Source organism: Nycticebus coucang, chromosome 12 (assembly GCF_027406575.1).
Source record: "Nycticebus coucang isolate mNycCou1 chromosome 12, mNycCou1.pri, whole genome shotgun sequence".
NCBI lineage: Eukaryota > Metazoa > Chordata > Mammalia > Primates > Lorisidae > Nycticebus > Nycticebus coucang.
In genome coordinates, this window is record NC_069791.1 from 66,697,786 (window position 1) to 66,720,221 (window position 22,436).

A 22,436-nucleotide genomic window follows, 5' to 3' on the forward strand; every position below is an offset into this window, starting at 1 on the left:
TTTGAGGTTGCTGTGAGCCATGACGCTATGGCACTCTACCCAGGGTGACAAAGTGAGACTCTGTCTCCAAATAAAGGCCAGGCCAGATGGTTCACACCTGTAATCTTAGCACCCTGGGAGGCCAAAGCTGGTAGATTGCCTGAGCCCGAATTGGGAGACCAATCTGACCAAGGAAGGCAAGACCCCATTTCTAAAAAATAGCCTGGTGTTGTGGTGGGCGCCTATAGTCCGCTACTTGGGAGGCTGATGCAAGAGAATCACTTGAGCCCAAGAGTTTAAGGTTGTTGTGGGCTATGACGCCACAGCACTCAACTGAATTCCACCAAGACCCTATCTCAAAAAATAATAAAGGCTGAGCGCTCCAGCTCACATCTGTAATCCTAGCACTCTGGGAAAATGAGGTGGGTGGATAGCTTGAACTCATGGGTTCAAGACAGCCTAAGCAAAAAAGTGAGACCCATCTCTATGAAAAGTAGAAAAACTGAGGAAGGACCACTTGAGCCCAAGAGTTGGAGGTTGCCATGAGCTATGCCATGGCCCTATACCCTGGGCAACAGCTTGAGACTGTCAAAAAAAATAATTAAAAGAGTGGTGCCTGAATAGCCGGGCGCCTGTAGTCCCAGCTACTCGGGAGGCTGAGGCAAGAGAATCGCTTAAAGCCCAGGAGTTGGAGGTTGCTGTGAGCTGTGTGAGGCCACGGCACTCTACCAAGGGCCATAAAGTGAGACTCTGTCTCTACAAAAAAAAAAAAAAAAAAAGAGCGGTGCCTGTAGCTCAAAGGATTAGGGTGCTGGCCCCATATGCTAGAGGTGGCGGTTCCAGCCTTATGTGTACATGTGAAACCACCACCACCTACCGTTCACCAATGATCCTGTTATCTTTATTCCTGTCAATTTTTAAGTGCATACTCATTCTGTTTGCTTATGTATTTGTCTTTCCTACTAAACTGGGTGCCTCATGAGGGTAGGGAATCTGATTTATTCTCCACTGTACCCATAGTACATGGCACAGAGGTTGAATGGATGGATGTGTGAGTATACAAATAGGGTCCTTGCTTGTAGACTGACAGATCCTCCACAGGATGGTCTTTGTCCAGGTCACCTGTGTAGCCTCAGGCCCACCATACAGTGGGCACTCACTTATTTGCAGCCCTAGGATCAGAACAAGAGCTGCAACTGCCCCCAGGCCTTTCTTTGACAAACCCTTGTGGGGACCTGGAAGATAGCAGAGGGAAAGGGACCTCCTCTCTGCCAGCAGCTGCTGTGCACAGGGGAGTTAGACCAGAATTTCCAAGACAGGGTGGGCTCCTGGAATCACTGCCAGAAATGTTAAGAATCTCCTGCATTGCCAGTCACTCTGCCCTCCCTTCCAGGTAGCCTAGCTACTTCCCCACTGGGCCTAGGGAGAACCAGGCCAGGGCCTGTATATTAGACTAGACTCTTGAGAAGTCACAGGGACCCACCTTCAAGTCACAAATCTAAATGCAGACCTCAGCCAAATCTGACCTGGCAGGGAAGGTCTACAGCCCCTCAACTGTTATGACCCTGGTCCAGGATCTTAGCAAGGATAACCAACAGTCCCACAAATGAAAGTGAAGAGCACATGGCCACCTCATCACTTCCCACCATTTCAAGCAGCATGGAGTCCAGTTCACCAGACTCCCAAACAAGTGGGCTGCAGACTGGCTCAACCTGAGCCCAGATATACAAAGGCACCTGGGGGCCAGGCCGGCACTGTAGACTGGGTCCCTCAACCCCCCCACTCTTAAGATTGCTCAAGGCACCTCAGCCCACTCCCACCCAATCCTGCCAATACCCCTAGGCAATCCACAAAGTCACACTTTGCCTTGATTTTAAGGTGTGCACTTTTATTGAATGGTCTCAAGTCAGTGTACAGGTAAGCCCTGGCTGCCTCCCACACCTCCACCCACTCCCAGGGAGACCAAAAGCCTTCATCCATCTGAAGTTGGGGGACAAAAAGGGGGCCACAATGGCTGATCATTCAAAATAAAACAAAATAAAAAAAGTATTAAGGCAAAGATCAAAAAAATTTTGCATTACATAATTTACACAAAAGCAATGCTGTCACCTCCCCTGTGTGGACTAGGAGGACCGGGCCATTCTCTTTAGAGAAGTGGGGCAGCTTTTAGGAGGGCAAGGGACTTCCTGTAACATCGCATCTCACAATATTTGGAATGACTATTAAAAAAAAGAATATACAATCAAAGTCCTTGGCCACATTGTAGAACTTTGGGGATGTTCGCTCCAACTGCTGTCATCTTCACCGTTCCAGTTTTTAAATCCTGAGTCAAGCCAAAAAAAGAACAAAAAAACAAACAAACAAAAAAAAAAACAAAAAACAAAAAAAAAAAACAAATAAAGCCATGCCAATCTCATCTTGTTTTCTGCGCAAGTTAGGTTTTGTCAAGAAAGGGTATAACGCAACTAACAGTCCGCCTAGAAGCATTTGCGGTGGACGATGGAGGGGCCAGACTCATCATACTCCTGCTTGCTGATCCACATCTGTTGGAAGGTGGACAGCGAGGCCAGGATGGAGCCTCCGATCCACACGGAGTACTTGCGCTCAGGGGGAGCAATGATCTGGGGAGTAAAGAGGACAGTCATTTAAGACCCCGAATGTTAAGAGTTCCCCTGCCACCCACTCAACGGTCCATGTGTCCAGGTGACCTCAGGGTATGTGGACACTCACCTTGATCTTCATTGTGCTGGGAGCCAGGGCAGTGATCTCCTTCTGCATTCTGTCGGCGATGCCAGGGTACATGGTGGTGCCACCAGACAGCACTGTGTTGGCATACAGGTCCTTGCGGATGTCCACATCACACTTCATAATGGAGTTGAAGGTAGTTTCATGGATGCCACAGGATTCCATGCCTGAGGAGAAATGGACCCAAACTTTAACTTCCGCAGCATAGCCAAGGGTAGTCTTTGTGTTAGATGGGGGCCAGGTGGTAGTCTCAACTCACCCAGGAAGGAAGGCTGAAACAGAGCCTCTGGGCAGCGGAACCGCTCATTTCCGATGGTGATCACCTGGCCATCAGGCAGCTCATAGCTCTTCTCTAGGGAGGAGCTGGAGGCTGCTGTGGCCATCTCTTGCTCGAAGTCCAGGGCGACGTAACACAGCTTCTCCTTGATGTCACGCACAATTTCCCGCTCAGCTGTGGTGGTGAAGCTGTAGCCACGCTCTGTGAGGATCTTCATGAGGTAGTCTGTCAGGTCCCGGCCAGCCAGGTCCAGACGTAGGATGGCATGGGGGAGGGCATACCCCTCATAGATGGGCACAGTGTGGGTGACCCCATCACCAGAGTCCATCACGATGCCAGTGGTACGGCCAGAGGCATAGAGGGACAGCACAGCCTGGATGGCCACATACATGGCTGGAGTGTTGAAAGTCTCAAACATGATCTGTAGGGAAAAATAGGCCATGTCATGATCAGGAAGCCTCCACAGGCAGCCAGGCCAGACTGGGGACATGCAGAGAGTGCAAGAACACGGCTAAGTGTGCTGGGGTCTTGGGTTGGGGATTCTGTTCAGACCTACTGTGCGCCTACTGAATACACACTCAAACGCTGCTTTACACCAGCCTCATTGGCTTGTCACACGACCCAGTGTTAGTACCTACACCCACAACACTTTGTTTTAAATGCCTATTCAGAAATGCAAACACAAGAAGACTTCATCTGGGAAAAAGCAAATAGAACCTGTAGAGTTCCAAAGGAGACTCAGGCCAGAGAAGAAGAAAGTCCTACGGAGAATGGCAGAAGAAAGTAAAGTGAGAAAGGGTGTGGTACAGGATTGGAAAGGATGGAGGTGAGCCACTCAGGGAAGGCAGCTGCCACTGACCTGGGTCATCTTCTCACGGTTAGCCTTGGGGTTCAGGGGGGCCTCAGTCAGCAGCACCGGGTGCTCCTCGGGGGCCACGCGCAGCTCGTTGTAGAAAGTGTGGTGCCATATTTTCTCCATGTCGTCCCAGTTGGTGACAATGCCGTGCTCGATGGGGTACTTCAGGGTCAGGATGCCTCTTTTGCTCTGGGCCTCATCGCCTACGTACGAGTCCTTCTGACCCATACCCACCATCACGCCCTGCAAAGGGAGGGGCAGGGCGCTCTCAGGACCGGCACTGCCGCCACGACTCCCACTCAGAAAGTCTTCGCCGCGTGGAGGAGGGGCCCCATGCCCCGCCCGCTCCCAAGGGAGGCCGCCCTACCTGGTGCCGCGGGCGCCCCACGATGGAAGGGAAGACGGCCCGGGGGGCATCGTCGCCCGCGAAACCGGCCTTGCACATGCCAGAGCCGTTGTCAACGACCAGCGCAGCAATATCGTCATCCATGGCGAGCTGCAAGCAGAGCAACAGTGAGCGAAAGGCGGGTGGGGCTGCCGCTGCCCTGCCCACTTCCGGCGCGCTGCGGCTTCAGGCCGCCAGGTGGCGCCAACGCTCGCCCACATGGGGGACAAAGGAAGCCCGGCCGGCCGCGCTATTACCATAAAAGGAAAACACTGGTAGGAGGCGGCGCCACAGCGCGCGGCAGAAAGCCAGGCCCCCGCCTCCGCCTCACCGGGAGCCAGCCCCGCCCCCGCCCCGTTCAAACAGTGCCCGCCAAGCGGTCAGGCGCGCGCAGCGGCCACACCCTCGGGTAGCCGGCGGCGCGGACAGGAAGTGCACGCATGCGCCGCCCCACCTCTTCCGTCTGACGGGCCCCGCCCTCGTCCCAGCCCGGCCGCTGTGCCCTGGGATGAGCGCGCACGCGCAATGCCGTTCAATCCCAGTTTCCCCCCCACACACAGACCGGGCCCAGCCAGCCCAGCCGTTCGCGGCCACCCACCCACTATACAGCCGCGCGGGCAGCCGGCTGAAACAAAAGACCCGCCAGCCGCCCCGGCGCCGACAACAGCAGCTCCGCAGTGCACCTCTTGTTAAGTCCTACTCCGGACTCTGGAACGGGGAAAGAATACGCCCCGCCACTTAGGTGACCTCCCCGTAGGCCCAGAACCACGAGCCTGGGCTCTCCCAGTACCCAGCACCGTGAGCCGGGCGCTCTACACTGGTTACATGGTCGCAGCCCGAGGCGGCTGTGCCTTGATGCCGCCTGCCCTGAGAAGGCCGGAGCCCAGGCCGGGGCTGGTCAGCCCGCGGCACGGTAGGACTTACCTGAGTGGCGGGTGTGGACCGGCAGCGGAACGGTGAGGGCGAGGCTTCTGTGCTCGCGGGGTGGACGCGGTCTCGGCGGTGGCTGCGCGTCGCGCCGCCGGGTTTTATAGGGCGCCACGGCGGCCGCTCGAGCCATAAAAGGCAACTTTCGGAACGGCGGGCGCTGATTGGCCGCGCGCCGCTCACTCACAGGCTTCGCCGCACAGTGCAGTATTTTTTTTTTATTTTACCCCCTCTCCCCTCCTTTTGCAAAAAAAAGGAGAGAGCAAGAGCGAGATTGAGGAACCGGAGGAGGGAGATAGTTTTGGCGTTGGCCGCCCTTGGTTACTGGCCCCATGGGCTGTGGGTGCGCGCTGCGCCCCTACCTCATTGGGCAGTGTTAGGTGCGGCTCCGCGTGGTCAGGCCTAAACCCGGTCTGCCTGTCTCTCGTGTACCCCACCCACCCTGGGACCCTCTGCATGTGGGTGTCACATGAACAGTGCGCACCCAGGCAGTAAGGGTCAGCAGATCCCAGGGGCCCTGGGTGCCGGGGACTCGTGGTTATGGAGCGCTGTGGGCGCAGAGTGCCCAGGTAGTCACTCCCCCTTTCCAACATTAGTTCAGCTGTTCAGCCTCGGCTGAGACTTCTGCCAGGGGGCTCAGTTTGCCAAACGTGTGGGCTTGAGGGGTAGAGTGTGGTGTGGGCGAGTCTGGGGACTTGTGGCCACACTCCCAGGACCAAGCAGGTGCCAGGAACCTAGTAGCTGGAGGTGGCCTGTGAAGAGGGCCTGCAAATGTTGGAATAGGTCAGGGCACTATAGAATAGGCAGACTCTTCCCCTGGAGTCTGCTATTTCTGAGGTGTGTGTAGTCACCCTGGGACAAAGCCAGGCCTTAGCTGTTAGCTGGTGACCCAAGCTGCTGCAGGCACTGCTGGACCGGGCGTGGCTCCACACAGTCCTGAGCCTGGGGCCCACCATCCGTGGTCTGTCTGTTAAGCAATAGTCACCCTCCTGGACTGCCCTCCTGAACCATCTGGGGGCCTACAGGGACCCTGAGAAGCAACAGTCAATGTGGCAGGGAAGACTGGGGAGTAGGGGTGGAAGCTCAAAGCCAGCCAGAGAAGACCTTCTCCTTGTTTTTACCCTTTCTTGCCCTGGGTCTATACGCCAAAAAATCAGACAAGACCTGGGTGTCCAGCAGTATTCTGCTCCAGGAGTGACCTGTCTAGCACGGGAAGCAGAACCCACACCCAGAGAGTGGCCACACAGTGATCAGGGTCTTGAGACCCCAGAGGGGAGTCTGGCTTAGCCTAAAGTAACATGTGCTTTCTTAAAGGTAGTGATAGGAAACTGGATTTTTACACAAAGAAAAAGGGGTGGGGGGTCCCAGGTGTGGCCACTGGCATGTTACCACTGGTCTATCTTCAGTCACCCCGGGCCACCTGGGCTTTGCAGAATGCAGTAGGTGTTCATAGAGAGAGAGTGTGCGCGCGCGTGTGTGTGTGTGTGTGTGTGTGTTGAAACCTGTGAAGATCAATCCATATATGGATGTGGAACCTGTGACCAAGGAAGAGGTAGCTTGGTCCAGGAGTTCACAGTACAAGCCTGGTGGCGGGGCACTTTAAAGGTTGCAGAAGCCACAACCTGGTGGAAAGGGTGACCACCACCCAACCCACAGGCTCAGCCACACACTAGCATTCGCAGAGAATTGTCCGAGCTCCCCTGTCACTGCCCCAGGCAAGAACAAACTTTCCCAGTCTGTCTACTCCCTGCCTCCCAGGGATGGGACTGCCCTGGCCCTGGCCTTGTGTTTCTCAGTTTCAGGCATCTTGCCAGCTGCCTGAAAGCAGGAGGCAAGAATTGTAGGAGCTGCCAGCCCTACAATTCACCAGGGCTTGTGGGATCACTTTTTTTGCTGTCTACATTTGTTGAAGAGGGCTGCTTCTGGCTTTTTGCTGAACCTGTGGCAGTTGGTGCTGGGGAAGATGAGATGGGGTCCTCAGGGCAAGGTAGCTCCCTGGGGTAGGAGCAGGCCCGATTCCTAAGCAGGACCTGCACTGCTGCTTTACCTCTTCTCAGCCAAGGACTGGCCAAGGGACAGCAGCTCCAGCCCCACCCAACCTCAAAGTGGAGCACTCCTAGCCCATCCCGCAGACTTGTGGTTCTCTCAGTTGCCAGTGAGCCTGGTACTCTCCTATGCATCCTTTCAGGCCCATCCCAGAAGGCCTTTGTGGCGGAAGCTTTAACATTGACAACACACAGCTTCCTCCCAACTTCAGACCAAGGCCCTGGGCTGGCATTTGTAGGTCAGCCTCCACCTTTAGCTTGTGAGCCCTTGGAGGGTATCCATCACTCCCACTTTCCTCCTTCCACACCCACCTCAAAGTCTTCCTCTGTGAATGAGTTAAGTGACTGCCTGGGTGTCCTCAGCTCTCAGAATGTAGGGAGAGGAGGCTGGGCACAAGCCTGGAGTGGGGGCAGGGAGGAGAGAAAGCAGCAGGGACCAGGGGAGGAGGAAGTGCAGCCTGGGGACAGAGCGGGTGGGTTGGGCAGGAGAGGAAGTGAACAGGTTCTTCTTTGCTTGGGAACTTTGCCCTTGCAGGGAGTTTTCGGACCTGTCTCTTGGGCAGGCACACAGCCACAGTTGGGGCTCCACCTGCCTTTAATCTGGGCTGGGGGACATTTATAGTCCATACCAAAGAACTTCTGGCTCAGTGCCCGCAGTTAAGTGGTTAGGGAGCCGGCCACATACACCAGAGCTGGCAGGTTCAAACCCAGCCTTGCCTGTCAAACAACCACACCTGCAACAAAAAATAGCCAGGCATTGTGGTGGGCGCCTGTAGTCCCAGGTACTTAAGAAGCTGAGGCAAGAGAATCACTGAAGCCCAAGAGGTTGAAGTTGCTGTGAGCTGTGATGCCATGGCAATCTTGAGGGTGACATAGTGAGACTATCTCAAAAAAAAAAAAAAAAAAACGAACTAGCTAGCGCATGCCTGTAGTCCCAGCTACTCGGGAGGCTGAGACAGGAGGATCACTTGAGTCCAGGAGTTGTGGGTCGTAGTGCGCTATGCCAGTCGGGTGTCTGCACTAAGTTTGGCATCAATATGGTGACCTCCCCAGAGCGGGGGACCACCAGGTTGCCTAAGGAGGGGTAAACCGGCCCAGGTCGGAAATCGAGCATGTCAAAGGTCCTATGGCTGATCAGTAGTGGGATTGCACCTGTGAATAGCTACTGCGCTACAGCCTGGGCAACATAGTAAGACCCCGTCTTTTAAAATAACAATAATAATAATAATAAACTAAAAAAGAACTACTCCCTGACCTTCTTCCACAAAAGAATCACCCAGACACCTTTGCCCTCCCCTGCCTACCCTGCCGGGAGGGATCCCAACTTCCAGATTTCAGAGGAAGAAATAGAAGAGAACTCCTCTTCTAGACTTGTGTCAGTTATAAGAGGGCAGGGATTCTGTACACAGTAGGTACTCAGGGGGTAACTGAATATACGAGGGGTTGAAACATCCCAGAACACATACCCCCTTTTTACAGATGAGGAAACTGAGGTAGGACTGTTAACGCAGCCAAGGCCTGGAATCCAGAGACAAGGACTCCAGTCTCAGGGTCCTCTAAGCACCTGCCCCTCCTCCTACCTGGGTAAAGTGTCCCCTGGAATGTTTGCAGGGGCTGAGTTTGAAGGTGGTTCTAAAGTCTGAATTCCTAGGCCCCATCTCTCTCCTTAGCTTTTATCTCCAGAGACCCAGAGAGGACAGCCACCAGTCCTTGGTCACACAGCAAGGAGTCCCCAAGGCCTCCCTAGGCCTACTTGTCACTGCTGCCTTTAGCCTGCTCTCCTGGGCCTATCCTGGGCTCCTGAGGTCCCAGGAGGACCTGTGTGTGGAATCTGCCTCCTACTTAACTTCTGCTCAGCTGTCAAGGCTCACTTCAGCTGCCCTCTCCAGGAAGCCTGTCATGACTTTCTCTCTCCTCTACAGCTCTGAGAGGAAAAGTAGCCCAGTAAGAATCACCCAGCAGAGACACAGCAGGAGCTAAAGCTGAAGGACCTTTCCTCTGAATTATGAAGCTTCCTGGATCATGAAGCTGCTGTATCCAACACACTTGCACTGACCAACCAAACACATACCCAGGGTTTACCCAGCACTGTTTTGCGAAATGGGGGAAGCCTCCAGGATAAAGCAAAGCAGTGTCTTTGAGATGACCTCAAACAAGAGTGCAAGCGAACAAGATTAATGGCACCAGGAAGGAAAGCAAGAGGTTTCCTCAGAAGAAGGGCATTTTTCTTTTTTTTCTTTTTTTTTTGTAGAGACAGAGTCTCACTTTATGGCCCTTGGTAGAGTGCTGTGGCTCACACAGCTCACAGCAACCTCCAACTCCTGGGCTTAAGCGATTCTCTTGCCTCAGCCTCCCGAGCAGCTGGGACTACAGGCGCCCGCCACAACACCCGGCTATTTTTTGGTTGCAGTTTGGCTGGGGCCGGGTTTGAACCCGCCACCCTTGGTATATGGGGCCGGCGCCTTACCGACTGAGCCACAGGCGCCACCCAAGAAGGGCATTTTTCAAAGGGCAGTCAGGGAGTGCTCCTTAAAGGTGGTGGCTAGCTGGCTGAGCAGAGCCTTGGTCTCCAGGAACACCTGACTTCCAGACAGCTTCTCCCAGGGGGCCATCAACCTCCAAGGGCTCCTTCCTGGGCCTTTCTTGCTCTGTGATGGAGTTGTCCCAGAAGGGGTTTCCCTGCCCTGGAGGAAGTGGGAACCTATGACACTGGGAAGATTTTTTAAAAATCCTTAAAAACTACCCTCTGTCTCCTGCACCCCAGGGTACCTGGAGAAACCACCCAGTACTCCTGGGGAGTTCCCAGACTTGCTTATTTGATTGAAATATTAAAAAAAAAAAAAGTATCCAATGTACTCAGCCCTACTATGAAACTAATTTATGTTTCATATGAAAGCTATAACCCAGTTATAACCTAAGAATATGGGGAAGAGGGAGAGGGAAAGGGGAGGATGGGCGGAGGGAGGGTGATCGGTGGGATTGTAAGATGCACTGTACGTGCATCTTACAAGGGTACATGTGAAACTTAGTAAATGTAGAATATAAATGTCTTAACACAATAACTAAGAAAATGCCAGGAAGTCTATGTTAACCAGTGTGATGAAAATATGTCAAATGGTCTATAAAACCAGTGTATGGTGCCCCATGATGGCATTAATGTACACAGCTATGATTTAATAATAAAGAGAAATAATAAAAAAAAAATGAGATTCCCTGGGCTTCCCCCTACATACACATATACACACACTCTGAGCCTTTTCTTCCTATCCCCCACTCCCTGTTCCTCTTCTCCAGATGAGAAACTGGGGCAGCCCAAAGAGACCCCAAGTGCTGTAAGGGAGTGGATCCTTCTCTTTCTAAAGATTCTCCCAAATAGCCTAGGTGTAGGGATGCTGGGGGTGTCCCCCTCTTCACCTGAGCCCATAGCAACTCTCCCGAGTGGGCAGCTACCTGCCAAAGGTCACCTAGAGGCCAAGGTGACCCTTAGGCTCTGGGCTCTTATGTTGTCCAGACAGGATCCTGAGAAGCTGGATGACATGTTGGACTGAGTTGGGTTCTAGGGGCCCCTGGCCCAGATGCCTACAATAAAGTGTCAGCGAATGTGCCTGGTGGAGAGTCACAGGCAGGAGGCCAAATGTCCATGGCATGCCACACTTATGTCCCAGCTGTGGCTTCATCACCCTGAGCCTCTCTCCAGGGGTACAGAAGGGTGCAGAGGGCAGTCACTGGGCTAAGATCTGTGATCCAGGGCCAGGGCTGAGCACACAGCTGTGGTCAGTGTGAGGGGTTCAGCCCTTCTTGGTAAGGTGGGCTTATCTCCTACACTTTTCAGCCTGGCTGGTGGCTCAGAAAAGCCCCCTGAAAGTGAGGGAGGGCAATATCCTTCCTGGGGGGCTATAAAAATGAGTGGGGCAGGCTGAGGTCTCTGGCTTACCCACCTTGGGGCTCAACCTGCTTCCGTCTCCCAATGGAGAATGAAAGACCAAGGCCCTGAGGGTCTGCTGTGTGTATCAGAGCTCCCCATCTCTGCTGCCCAAGAAGCCATTTCCCCATTTCTCAGATGAACAGACAGGGGCCGGTGAAGATAAGAGACAAAGCAAGGCTCAAGAGTGGGCAGTGATGGAGCCAAGCTCTATGGCTGCACCCAGACATATTGCCTGACCAAGGGGAGCACATGGAACTCTACATGGGGCAATCCTGGGCTGACACCAGCTCCTCCAGCCATAGGGTCTGGGGCCTGCCCAAGTGGAAACCTGATCAGCCAGCTACATAACCAAGCACTCCTCTGCCAGAAATCTCTGCCGCCTCTGGGCTGGCCAGGAACCAGCTGCCTGATGCCTCCTCCGTGCTCTGCCCTGTGCCAGCAGCTGGGAACATGAGGGGACTCTCCTGGCATGCACTGGGGACACAGAACTGTAGAATCCTGGCCCCAAGACACTGTCCTATGTGAGCCCAGAGAAAGCCCCAAACCCGACTGAGTCATCAGGAGGGCCAGAGGCCTTTAGGGCTCCTGTTTTGATTGGTGGGGGTGGGGGAGTTTCCGAGGCACACTGTCTACTGCTAGAGCTATAACTGCAGCCCTGCTCTGTTTCCCAGGTCCCTAGGGAGTAACTTTGATTTTTTTTTTTTTTTTTTTACAGAGGGGGGTCTCCCTCTTGCTAGGCTGGTCTTGAACTCCTAAGCTCAAGCAGTCCTCCTAGAATGCTAAGATTACAGGCATGAACCATCTCATCTGGCCTCTAGGGAGTAACTTTGGTTGGCTAATTGGATTCCTGGGGTCTCCAATAACCAGGGATAACCAAGACCCAATACTGGGACCCCCAAACATTTGCCCTCCAACTCAACTGGGCTCTTCAAACATATAGCAGTGGGGGTGGCAGTGGCAGAGGCATACAGACGTGCCTGAGGCTGTGACCCAGGACAGGGAGGCTGGAAAGATGGGAGACCCAGGCAAGACTTAGCAGTGAGCCAACAGCACAGGGGGCCCTCCTAGCTCAATGAAACCAGAATGAAGACAGCCCCAGGGAAAGTTGGGGTTGTCCCAGGAATGTGAAACAACTCTCCTACCCTGCAAAGCCCCCAGAGCAGTCTCCTGGGATCCCAGTCTTTCCTTCTCTGAGCCACTTTCAGGCTTGTATTAAGTAGGATTCAGCTCTGCCACTCACCCACTGGGTATTGTTAGAAAATGACTTTGTAGGGCGGCGCCTGTGGCACAGTCAGTAAGGCGCCGGCCCCATATACCGAGGGTGATGGGTTCAAACCCAGCCCCAGCCAAACTGCAACCAAAAAATAGCCAGGCGTTGTGGCAGGCGCCTGTAGTCCCAGCTACGCGGGAGGCTGAGGCAAGAGAATCGCTTAAGCCCAGGAGTTGGAGGTTGCTGTGAGCTGTGTGAGGCCACAGCACTCTACTGAGGGCCATAAAGTAAGACCCTGTCTCTACAAAAAAAAAAAAACAAAAAACAATAATGACTTTGTAGGCTGGGCACAGTAGCTCATGCCTATAATCCTAGCACACTAGAAGGCCAAGGCAGGAGGATCCCTTGAGCTCAGGAGTTTAAGACCAGCCTGAGCAAGAGTGAGACCCCCATCTCCAGTAAAAATAGAAAAATTAGCCAGGCCCAGGCATGGTGGCATGCACCTGTAGTCCCAGCTACTTGAGAGGCTGAGGCAGGAGGATGGCTTGGACCCAGGAGTTTGAGGTTGCTGTGAGCTAGGCTGACACCATGGCACTCTAACCCAGGCAATAGAGTAAGACTCTGTCTTTAATTCCTTTTTTTTTTTTGGTAGAGACAGAGTCTTACTTTCTGGCCCTCGGTAGAGTGCCGTGGCCTCACACAGCTCACAGCAACCTCCAACTCCTGGGCTTAAGCGATTCTCTTGCCTCAGCCTCCCGAGTAGCTGGGACTACAGGCCACAATGCCTGGCTATTTTTTGGTTGCAGTTTGTCCGGGGCCGGGTTTGAGCCCGCCACCCTCGCTATATGGGGCTGGCGCCCTACCGACTGAGCCACAGGCGCCGCCCAAGACTCTGTCTTTAAAAAAAAAAAAAAAAACAGCTACTCGGGAGGCTGAGGCAGGAGAATCGCCTAGGCCCAGGAGTTGGAGGTTGCTGTGAGCTGTGTGACGCCGCGGCACTCTACTGAGGGTGATAAAGTGAAACTCTGCCTCTACAAAAAAAAAACAAAAACAAAAAAACGGGCAGTTCCTGTGGCTCAGTGAGTAGGGCACTGGCCCCATATGCCGAGGGTGGCGGGTTCAAACCCAGCCCTGGCCAAACTGCAACAACAACAACAACAAAAAAAATAGCCGGGCATTGTGGCGGGCGCCTGTAGTCCCAGCTACTCAGGAGGGTGAGGCAAGAGAATCGCCTAAGCCCAGGAGTTGGAGATTGCTGTGAGCTGTACACAGAGTACACTGCCATAGTACTCTACTGAGGGCGACAAAGTGAAACTCTGTCTCCGAAAAAAAAAAAAACAAAGAAATAAGTGACTTGGCGCCGGTAGCTCAGTGCTTAGGGCACCGGCCACGTATACTGGGGTTGTAGGGTTCAAATTTGGCCTGGGCCTGCTAAACAAAGACAACTACAACAAAAAAGTAGCCGGGGGTTGTGGCGGGCGCCTGTAGTCCCAGCTACTTGGGAGGCTGAGGCAAGAGAATTGCTTAAGCCCAAGAGTTTGAGGTAGCTGTGAGCTGTGATGCCACCGCACTCTACCGAGGGTGACAAAATAAAACTGTTTCTAAATAAATAAGACGGTGAGGATGACATTATCTGGGGGGGGGGTTCCCTGGCCTTTCGGGGGCTTGTCACAGATACTTTAGAAGCTGGTTACCACCCATCTCCTTGCCAAATGGGGAAACCAAGGCCCAGAGATGGGCAGGGGCTCACCCAGTGTCACATAGCAAAAAGTCAAGCCAGAGCCCATGCCTGGAGGGCTGGGAGTGTACAGGTTGTGTGGTGCCGGTCTGACAAGGGCACAGCTGAGTCTCCTACTCTGGGAGGGCTAGGCTGGCCTGTCCAGGGATGGAGAAAGAACCCCACTTCCCAATTGCCAAGAGGGGTAATGCTCTAAATGCAACCTTAGCTGCTAGGATGCTCCCGATGCCTCTGCATGGCTGCCTTCTCCAGGGTAGCAGCTGCACTCCTGGCCTGGGGTGTCGGGCCAGCCGTACCCTTGCACAGCCTCACTCCTCATCCCTCAAAGGGGATTTTGCTGTTGCAAATTGCAACTTCTCTTCTACTATCTGGGATACTGGTCCCTGGTCACCTTGGGTGCTGGACACATGCATCATCTCCGTGAAAAAGCCCTCCCTGACCTCAGTCCCTGCCGTCTGCTCTTCACAGCAGGTCTTCCCTGCCCCCACTGGGCACACAAGACCAGAAAGAGAACTGGCCCTGCCCTGCTGCTTCCTTTCAGAGCTCTCAGAGGCCAGGTGGCCTCCCTTCCCCCTCAAAGCTCCTAGGGCCCCACTTTTCCCTCCCTGCAATCCGAGGCCCCCTGAGAGTAGGGCTTTGGCATGTTCATTCTGGTTCTAGCACACCACAGGCAGCCAGAACTGCAGCAATGGATGGAAAGTGAGGAAGGAGACTTGCCATCTCCCCTTCCAAGGACACGGTCCTGCAAGTGTGCCTTGGCAGCCTACTTTGCAGAACAGTAGGGAGGCACAAGTGATTGAACAGAAATTCTTGGGCTGGGTCTGCCCAGAGCAAGTACAGTGTGGCCATATGCTGGTGACCTTGGCTGGGCACACAGCATTTCTGTGACTCGAAGGCCATGAGTCCCAGGGTCAAGTAGCCAGGGGCTAGAGGACAGGTGGGGCCTCCATGGAGGGCTCCAAACAGGGGACAGGAGGGGCATACTGACAGCCCTCCAAACTGGCCAACATGGGCAGATGGGGGAGGTAAGTATTGAGGAGGGACTGGGGCACCACCTTTCCTTCATGTCCTTCTGGATTGTTCTTCCACAAGAGACTATTGTTGCAGCATTTGAGCAAGAAGGATGGGTACAGGGAGGGTGGTGGCAGTAGACAAAAACCCCGAACAGAAGACATGTCAGATCACTAATAGACATGAAAAGATGCTCAACATCATGAGTTTTCCAGGAAATACAAATTAAAAACCACACAGAGACACCACTTCACACCCACCAGCATGGAAAAAATGGAAAAGACTGACAATACCAAGTGTCAGGGGGCCAGGCTAATGCCTGTAATCCCAGCACTCTGGGAGACTGAAACAGGTGGATTGCCTGAGCTCAGGAGTTTGAGACTAGCCTGAGCAAGAGTGAGACCCCCGTCTCTAAGAAATAGCCAGGTGTTGTGGCAGGCACTAGTAGTCCCAGTTAATTGGGATGCTGAGGCAAGAGAATCACTTGAGCTCAAGATTTTGAGGTTGCTGTGAGCTATGATGCCACAGCATTCTACCAAGGGTGACAAAGTGAGACTGTCTTAAAAAAAAAAAAAAAGACGGTGCGGGGTGGCGTCTGTGGCTCAAAGGAGTAGGGCGCAGGCCCCATATGCCGGAGGTGGCGGGTTCAAACCCAGCCCCGGCCAAAAAACTGCAAAAAAAAAGAAAGAAAGTGGCTCAGCGCCTGTGGCTCAAGCAGCTAAGGCTCCAGCCACATACACCTGAGCTGGTGGGTTCGAATCCAGCCCAGGCCCGCCAAACAACAAAGATGGCTACAACCAAAAAATAGCTGGGCATTGTGGCAGGCGCCTGTAATCCCAGCTACTTGAAAGGGAGAAGCAGGAAAATCTCTTGAGCCCAGGAGTTGGAGGTTGCTGTGAGTTGTGATGCCACAGCACTCTACCTAGGGTGACAGCTTGAGGCTCTGTCTCAAAAAAAAAAAAGGGAAAGCTCGGCCCCTGTAGCTCAGTGGCTAGGGTGCCTGGGCCTGCCAAACAACAATGACAACTATAACCAGAAAATAGCCGGGTGTTGTGGTGGGTGCCTGTAGTCTCAGCTACTTGAGAGGCTGAGGCAAGAGAATCGCTTAAGCCCAAGAGTTTGAGCTTGCTGTGAGCTGTGACCTCATCACACTCTAGTAAGGGCAACATAGTGAGACTCTGTTTCAAGAAAAAAAAATTCATAATACTGTATAATAGCTCCCCTCACCTGAAACAACACATCAGCAGTAGATTGGATAAAGGGTGGTGTGTGTTCATATGCTGGAATAAACTACCATTGCATACAGCACCATGATTCATGAAGATAATGTTGAGCAAAAGAAGCCAGATACAAAAGAGTAAATTCTTTTTTTTTTAATTAAATCATAGCTGTGTACATTAATGCAATCATGGGTTACAATGTGCTGGTTTTTACACTTGATCTTAGCCAAAAGGGTGAGAAGCGATAATGTGCTGGTTTTTATATACAACTTGAAATGTTTTCATCAAACTGATTAACATAGCCTTCACAGCATTTTCTTAGCAAAAGAGTAAATTCTGTATGATTTTATTTTCCAACTATTTAAGGAGATGGGAACTAATCTCTGGTGGTAAACGTATGTGTGATGTGTGTGTGTGTGTGTTCAGTTTATGATAATCTGTGGGGTTGCACACTATGTGTGCACTTTCCTGAGACCAGCAGCTAATTTGGGAGTGTAACCCACCCCTGCCAGCCTCACTTCATGCTCTGTCCACACTCACCTTTTCTAGCCCTTAAAGCACCAGATGCTGCGTGCTGCAGAGCCTTTCACTCTGTTCTTGTTGTCTGTAACATACATGGACCACACTCACATTTTTTCCCTCTTTAAATCTAATTTATCCTTTAGAGCTCAGTGTAAACACCTCTGGACCAGGTCTGGCTCTTTTTTTTTTTTTTGTCCATTGAGGCATTTTATTTTTCAGTATGTATTACATCCCTAGAAAAAGAATCCCAGGATTTTCCCTCCTGTGTGTTTTCTTCATGCTTCTTCATGGTCCGTGATGCCAGCTGAAGTTGTCAGTACAATGAAAGCAAACTAGCGGGATGGGAGCAGATTACTCTGCCATTTTTCTTTTTTTGTGTGTGTGTTTTTTTTTTGGCCGGGGCTGGGTATGAACCCGTCACCTCCAGCATATGGGACTGGTACCCTACTCCTTGAGCCACAGGCGCCGCCCATACTCTGCCATTTTTCTAGATCTTTGAGTTGCACATCAAACCTTGGGCTGATCACTCCACACTTGTTTAATCCGCCTGTGAGGTTCACAACAATTTTCCCAGCTCTGCGATCATCGATGATTTCAAATTCACCAATGTAACCATGCTTCATCATCACAGTTAGAAACCGGACGATGACTTTGGATCATGGCCTTATAAGAACCTGGCGTTTGCCTCTCTTTTTTGGCATTGTTGATGCTCTTAAGAGCATCAGCCAGGACGTTCATGCACACCATTATGGCGGCACAGAAAGATGGCGGAAAAAGCCAGGTCTGGCTTTGTTGGTAATTCTTCTAACAGATAATGAGATGCGTCTGTGTGATTACAGATACACTCTCTTCATCCCTGCTCCATGGGCAGGGATCACATTTGTTTCTTTTCTTTTTCTTTCTTTCTTTTCTTTTTTTTTTTTTTTCAGTTTTTGGCTGGGGCTGGGTATGAACCCACCACCTCCGGCATATAGGGCCGGCGCCCTCCCCCTTCAAGCCACAGGCGCCGCCCCTTTTCTTTTCTTTCTTTCTTTCTTTTTTTTTTTTGAGATAGTCTCACTCTGTTGAGTGGGCTAGAGTGCATGGCTTCAGCCTAGCTCACAGCAACTTCAAACTTCTGGGTTCAATCAGTCCTGCCTTAACCTCCCAAGTAGCTAGGACTACAGGCACCCAGACAACAACTGGTTAATTTTTTTGTTTTGTTTTGTTTTTGCAGTTTCTGGCCAGGGCTGGGTTTGAACCCACCACCTCTGGCATATGGGGCTGCGCCCTACTCCTTTGAGCCACAGGAGCTGCCCACAACTGGCTAATTTTTCTTTTTTTTGAGACAAAGTCTCACTATGTCGCCCTCAGTAGAGTGCTGTGCCATTACAGTTCACAGCAACCTCAAACTCTTGGGCTTAGGTAATTCTCTTGCCTCAGCCTCCCAAGTAGCTGGAACTCAGGCACTTGCCACAATGCCCGGGTATTTTTCTGTTGCAGTTGTCATTGTTGCTTAGCTGGCCCAGGCTGGGTTCGAACCTGCCTGCCCCAGTGTATGTGATTGGTGCTGTAACCACTGTGCTACAGGCACTGAGCCTAATTTTTCTATTTTTAGTAGAGATGGGGTCTTGCTTTGGCTCAGTCTGGTCTTGAACTCCTGAGTTTAAGGGATCCTCCTGTCTCATCCTCCCAGAGTGCTGGGATTATAGGTATGAGGCACCATGCCTGACTGATCATGTTTGTTTTGATCACTTCAGCACCCCAGGTTATGACATGTAGTTAGCACTCAGTAAATTCACTCCCAGCTGCAGAAGGAAGGAAGGAAGGGAGGAAGCAAGTAAGGGAGGGCTGGTCCAGTTCTGTATCAGAAAGGACTGGAGGCAGCAAAAATGGATCTCCTGCCTCTCAAGGGAGGGAGCATCCTGATCCAGGAGAGTGTCCCAGAAGGGTGTGGGCCCAGCCTTGGCAGGAATGGTGTCCTAGGACTGCCAAGGCTGCTGATGAACACAACTAGGGAGGAAGGGCTGGGCCAGCTCAGGGCTCACCACCTTCCAGAGGATGTTGGTGGGAGGGGAGAAGACTAGGGTGAGGAGGGTGGATGTCACAGGAAGTCCTCAGGTTGCTGGGTTGAAACTGACTCACTCAGCTCTGATAATACTCTTAGGTCAGACTTCAGCCCTGCTCTCCCAAGGCCCCAGGGGGTGGGGGTGAATTAGCCTGTCTGACATCCTGAATGTCTAAGGGGCCAACCTAGCAAGGCTTTTCAGAGGAGGGGTCTTTGGGGCTTTGAAGTCTGAATAGGAATCCACCTAGGAGACAATTTAGAGAGCACTTGACAGAAGGGTGTGTTGGGGGAAGTGCAAGCATTAGATGTGGCTGGCCACCTTGGGATGTGTCTAGAAGGACCTTGGTGAAGAGGTCTGAGCTAACACCATTTCCATTCTAGCCAACACCTGATAAAGTACATGGAGGCCCCAAATGAGAAAGAGCCTATTGGGCAGTACATGTAGCTCAGTGAGTAGGGCGTCAGCACCATATCCCAAGGGTGGCGGGTTCAAACCTGGCCCTGGCCAAACTGCAACAAAAAATAGCCAGGTGTTGTGGCGGATGCCTGTAGTCCCAGCTACTTGGGAGGCTGAGGCAAAAGAATCGCCTAAGCCCAGGAGTTGGAGGTTGCTGTGAACTGTGACACTACGGCACTCTACCAAGGGCAATAAAGTGAGACTCTGTCTCAAAAAAAAAAAAGAGAAAGAGCCCCTTTGGGTGAGGTGGGTTGAGGTGGGCTCTCTTACCAGTGCCTGTCCCTCCTTCTCTGCCCTGATCCCTCCTAGGGATCAGCTGGGGAAAGGTCAGAGGCAGCCTTGGGCACTGGGTCTTGAGTTCAGGTTCCATTGTGCAGATGGGAGGACTGAGGTGGGCATGAACAGAGTCTAGGCTCACATACGTGGTCTAAGCTTAGTTCTGGAGCCCAAAAGGGTAAGACACCAGGCCCTCCTGGGGGTTGGGCACCACAGAGGCACAAGTTTACTGAGCTAGTCTCTGGGACCTAGTGCTGGGTGTACCATGACACCTGCCAAAGAGCCTGGTGGTAACTGAGAGCTAGAACTCTGAACCAGGCCTCTCAACTGACAGCTGCACGACCTGTGCTTCCTTTCCCCCAAACTGGTTAGCTACCCCTTCCTCTCTTCCTCAGCCCTAGCCACAGAAGGAAAGAGATCTGCAGGGTCACACAGCAAGAATGTGACATTGGAACTCAGCCAGGAAGTGGGAAAGTGCCTTAGTAATCTAGAGATTAGGGGTGTTCTCAGAGGACTGTGCAGGGCTGGGCACAGGCTCAAAAGCTGAGACTTTGTTTTGCAAGGGCTGTAGGGAGCCATATAGGGTGTGTGAGCAGGAGAGGGACAGGGCCAACTCTGATGTGTCAGGAGGGCTTCACATAACAAAAGAGCCCAAGAGGGCTCTAAAACAAACTCTGTAACCTCGCATTTCAGATTTCTCTCTGCTCTGGCCAAGTAGAAGTTTGTATTACAAGCACTAGAGTTGAAATAATGATTATAATAATAGTAATAACAAACTGTGTCTGTGATACTTTCACTTTTCTGATGCTCTATAATGTGATTTTGTCCCCATGGCAACCCCAAGAGCAGGGTACTTATCATCACAATGTTTTATAAATGTGTGTACTGGGGTCAACAGTTGAGGTCAGGGACTTGCCTGGGGTGTGTGCAGCTCCCTTACCTCCAAGCAGGTGTGTGTGTGTGTGTGTGTGTGTGTGTGTGTGTGTGTGTGTGTGTGTGTGTGTGTGTAGGGTGAGCCTTCAGCTGGACCAACTTTCCCTTCACTGCCAGATGTCCTTCAAGGGCTGACAGGAGCCAGGCACTGTCCTACTCTGTCCCTTCAACCCTCCCCAGAGGTATGGGCCCTGACAGTTCCTCTAATTATTGGTGAGGCTCAGAGAGGTGAAGTGACATGACCAACCAAACACACAGCCAGGGGGAGGAGGGGAAGTTGGGGTATGTCTGCCATCTCTGGGACCCTGGGTAAGTCAGGTTACCTGGAAGAGCCTCGGTTTTCTCATCTGTAAAATGGGGTGAAAAACCTGCTATGGGGCTACTATGAGGATGAAACCCTTGTGTCCAACAGTCAAAACAGCAATGCCTGGAGCCCCTGTTCCAAACAGTGTCAGATGTTATTACTGTGTTCGTGCCCAGGGCATAACCAGAGACCACTCACTTCTCTGTGGGCTCTGGGAAAGGGGGCAGGGAGGAGGAGAAGGGTGTTCATGGATCAGGCGATGAGCTAAGCTTCTGGGCCAAGCCCTAGCCCACACCCAGGGGCCTGAGCCCAGGGCAAGGGACAAAGGGCACAGGCTGGAGTCTGGCCTCTCCCTGTCATCCAAAAGCTACTCAGAGCATTATCTAGGCTTGATCATGACAGCCACCCTTCCCTGAGGGTGCACTGGGTGTGGTGGCAGGCCTCCAGCTCTGCAAGCATGCCCCGCCTGCCCCCACATTCCCAGTGACCATCACCCCAGGCTACAGCAGGAGCAGATATCTGTTAGTTAGAAAGTGGAGGCCAGGAGAGCTTCAGCACCTGAGGGACAGCAGAGATAGAACTCACAGCCAGGTCTCACTGACCCCCAGAGGACAAAGGTGACAGCATGGGTGTCATAGCACGTCTTTTTTTTTTTTTTTGTAGAGACAGAGTCTCACTGTACCACCCTCGGGTAGAGTGCCGTGGCGTCACACGGGCTCACAGCAACCTCCAACTCTTGGGCTTACGGTGATTCTCTTGCCTCAGCCTCCCAAGCAGCTGGGACTACAGGCGCCTGCCACAACGCCCAGCTATTTTTTTTGTTGCAGTTTGGCCGGGGCTGGGTTTGAACCCGCCACCCTCACCATATGGGGCCGGCGCCCCACTCACTGAGCCACAGGCACCGCCCATAGCACATCTTATAGGAGTTGGAGCAGTGCCCCACAGTCTTTGCCAAAGCTCACAGTATTGGAAATTCTTAGGATGCTTGTAAGAAAATCACAGCCTGTTTCAAGCTACTTATGGAGACCCTCCCTGGGAATTACCTAGGATAGCATTTGGATCATGTATTCTACTCAGGGGTCATGTAGCCCTATGGCAGGAGGGCACTGCCCACCCTTTGCAACACCTGGATCATATCCTGTTTTCTCTGGTGGGCAGACAGCCCAACTGGATAACAAAGAGAATGGCCTCAATTGGCCTCTCCGGGCCAGGTAGGTGCTGGATGACGCAGGCTAGATGGAGGTGGTAGCACTTGGCTGGAGGAGGACTTTCCCCAGACCAGGGAGTTCCTGGGGGCCTGGGGCTTCAGGAGTGAATCCCCAACTCTCCCAAACAGGGATGTTGTTTCCTGCTCTGAGCTAATTAGAGAGTGTTGGCCTAATCTAGAACCCATGCCCCCCCCCCCCACCACCAAGCACTGCCAGTGATCTCCCAGGTCCCCTCTACTGCCCTTCCCAAGACCGTGCCTTTCAGCGCCGGTGAGCGTTTGAGCCCAGGGCCAGGGTCCCAGCCGTGGGCTTCAGGCCCCACCTCTGCTCGGGCCTCAAAGGGTAGACGGACGGTCTTTATCCGGTGCTAG

The 22,436-nt window shown here is 52.6% G+C and overlaps 1 protein-coding gene and 1 pseudogene across 2 annotated transcripts in view; one reads left to right on the forward strand and one right to left on the reverse strand.

The window, feature by feature from the left end:
* Window positions 1-22,436, forward strand: part of LOC128562170 (RING finger protein 11-like) — a 293,543-nt pseudogene that overhangs the window by 28,610 nt on the left and 242,497 nt on the right. The window lies entirely within an intron of this gene.
* ACTB (actin beta) lies at window positions 1,851-5,508 on the reverse strand. Its single transcript, XM_053556838.1, has 6 exons — window positions 5,167-5,508; window positions 4,225-4,353; window positions 3,861-4,100; window positions 2,984-3,422; window positions 2,710-2,891; window positions 1,851-2,600 (listed from the first exon to the last, which is right to left on the reverse strand). Exons 2-6 carry the CDS (start codon window positions 4,345-4,347, stop codon window positions 2,457-2,459), a joined length of 1,128 nt encoding a protein of 375 aa, XP_053412813.1. The 5' UTR covers window positions 4,348-4,353; window positions 5,167-5,508; the 3' UTR covers window positions 1,851-2,456.

What these genes read in the sequence shown, in the direction of transcription:
- ACTB (XM_053556838.1), bottom strand. Translation starts at nt 4,347, where the DNA reads ATGGATGACGATATTGCTGCGCTGGTCGTTGACAACGGCTCTGGCATG. An exon ending in ACCGTGAGAAGATGACCCAG is followed by an intron (nt 3,423 to 3,860) that starts GTCAGTGGCAGC and finishes TTTTCCCTACAG; the next exon opens with ATCATGTTTGAGACTTTCAA. An exon ending in CCAGCACAATGAAGATCAAG is followed by an intron (nt 2,601 to 2,709) that starts GTGAGTGTCCAC and finishes TTTACTCCCCAG; the next exon opens with ATCATTGCTCCCCCTGAGCG.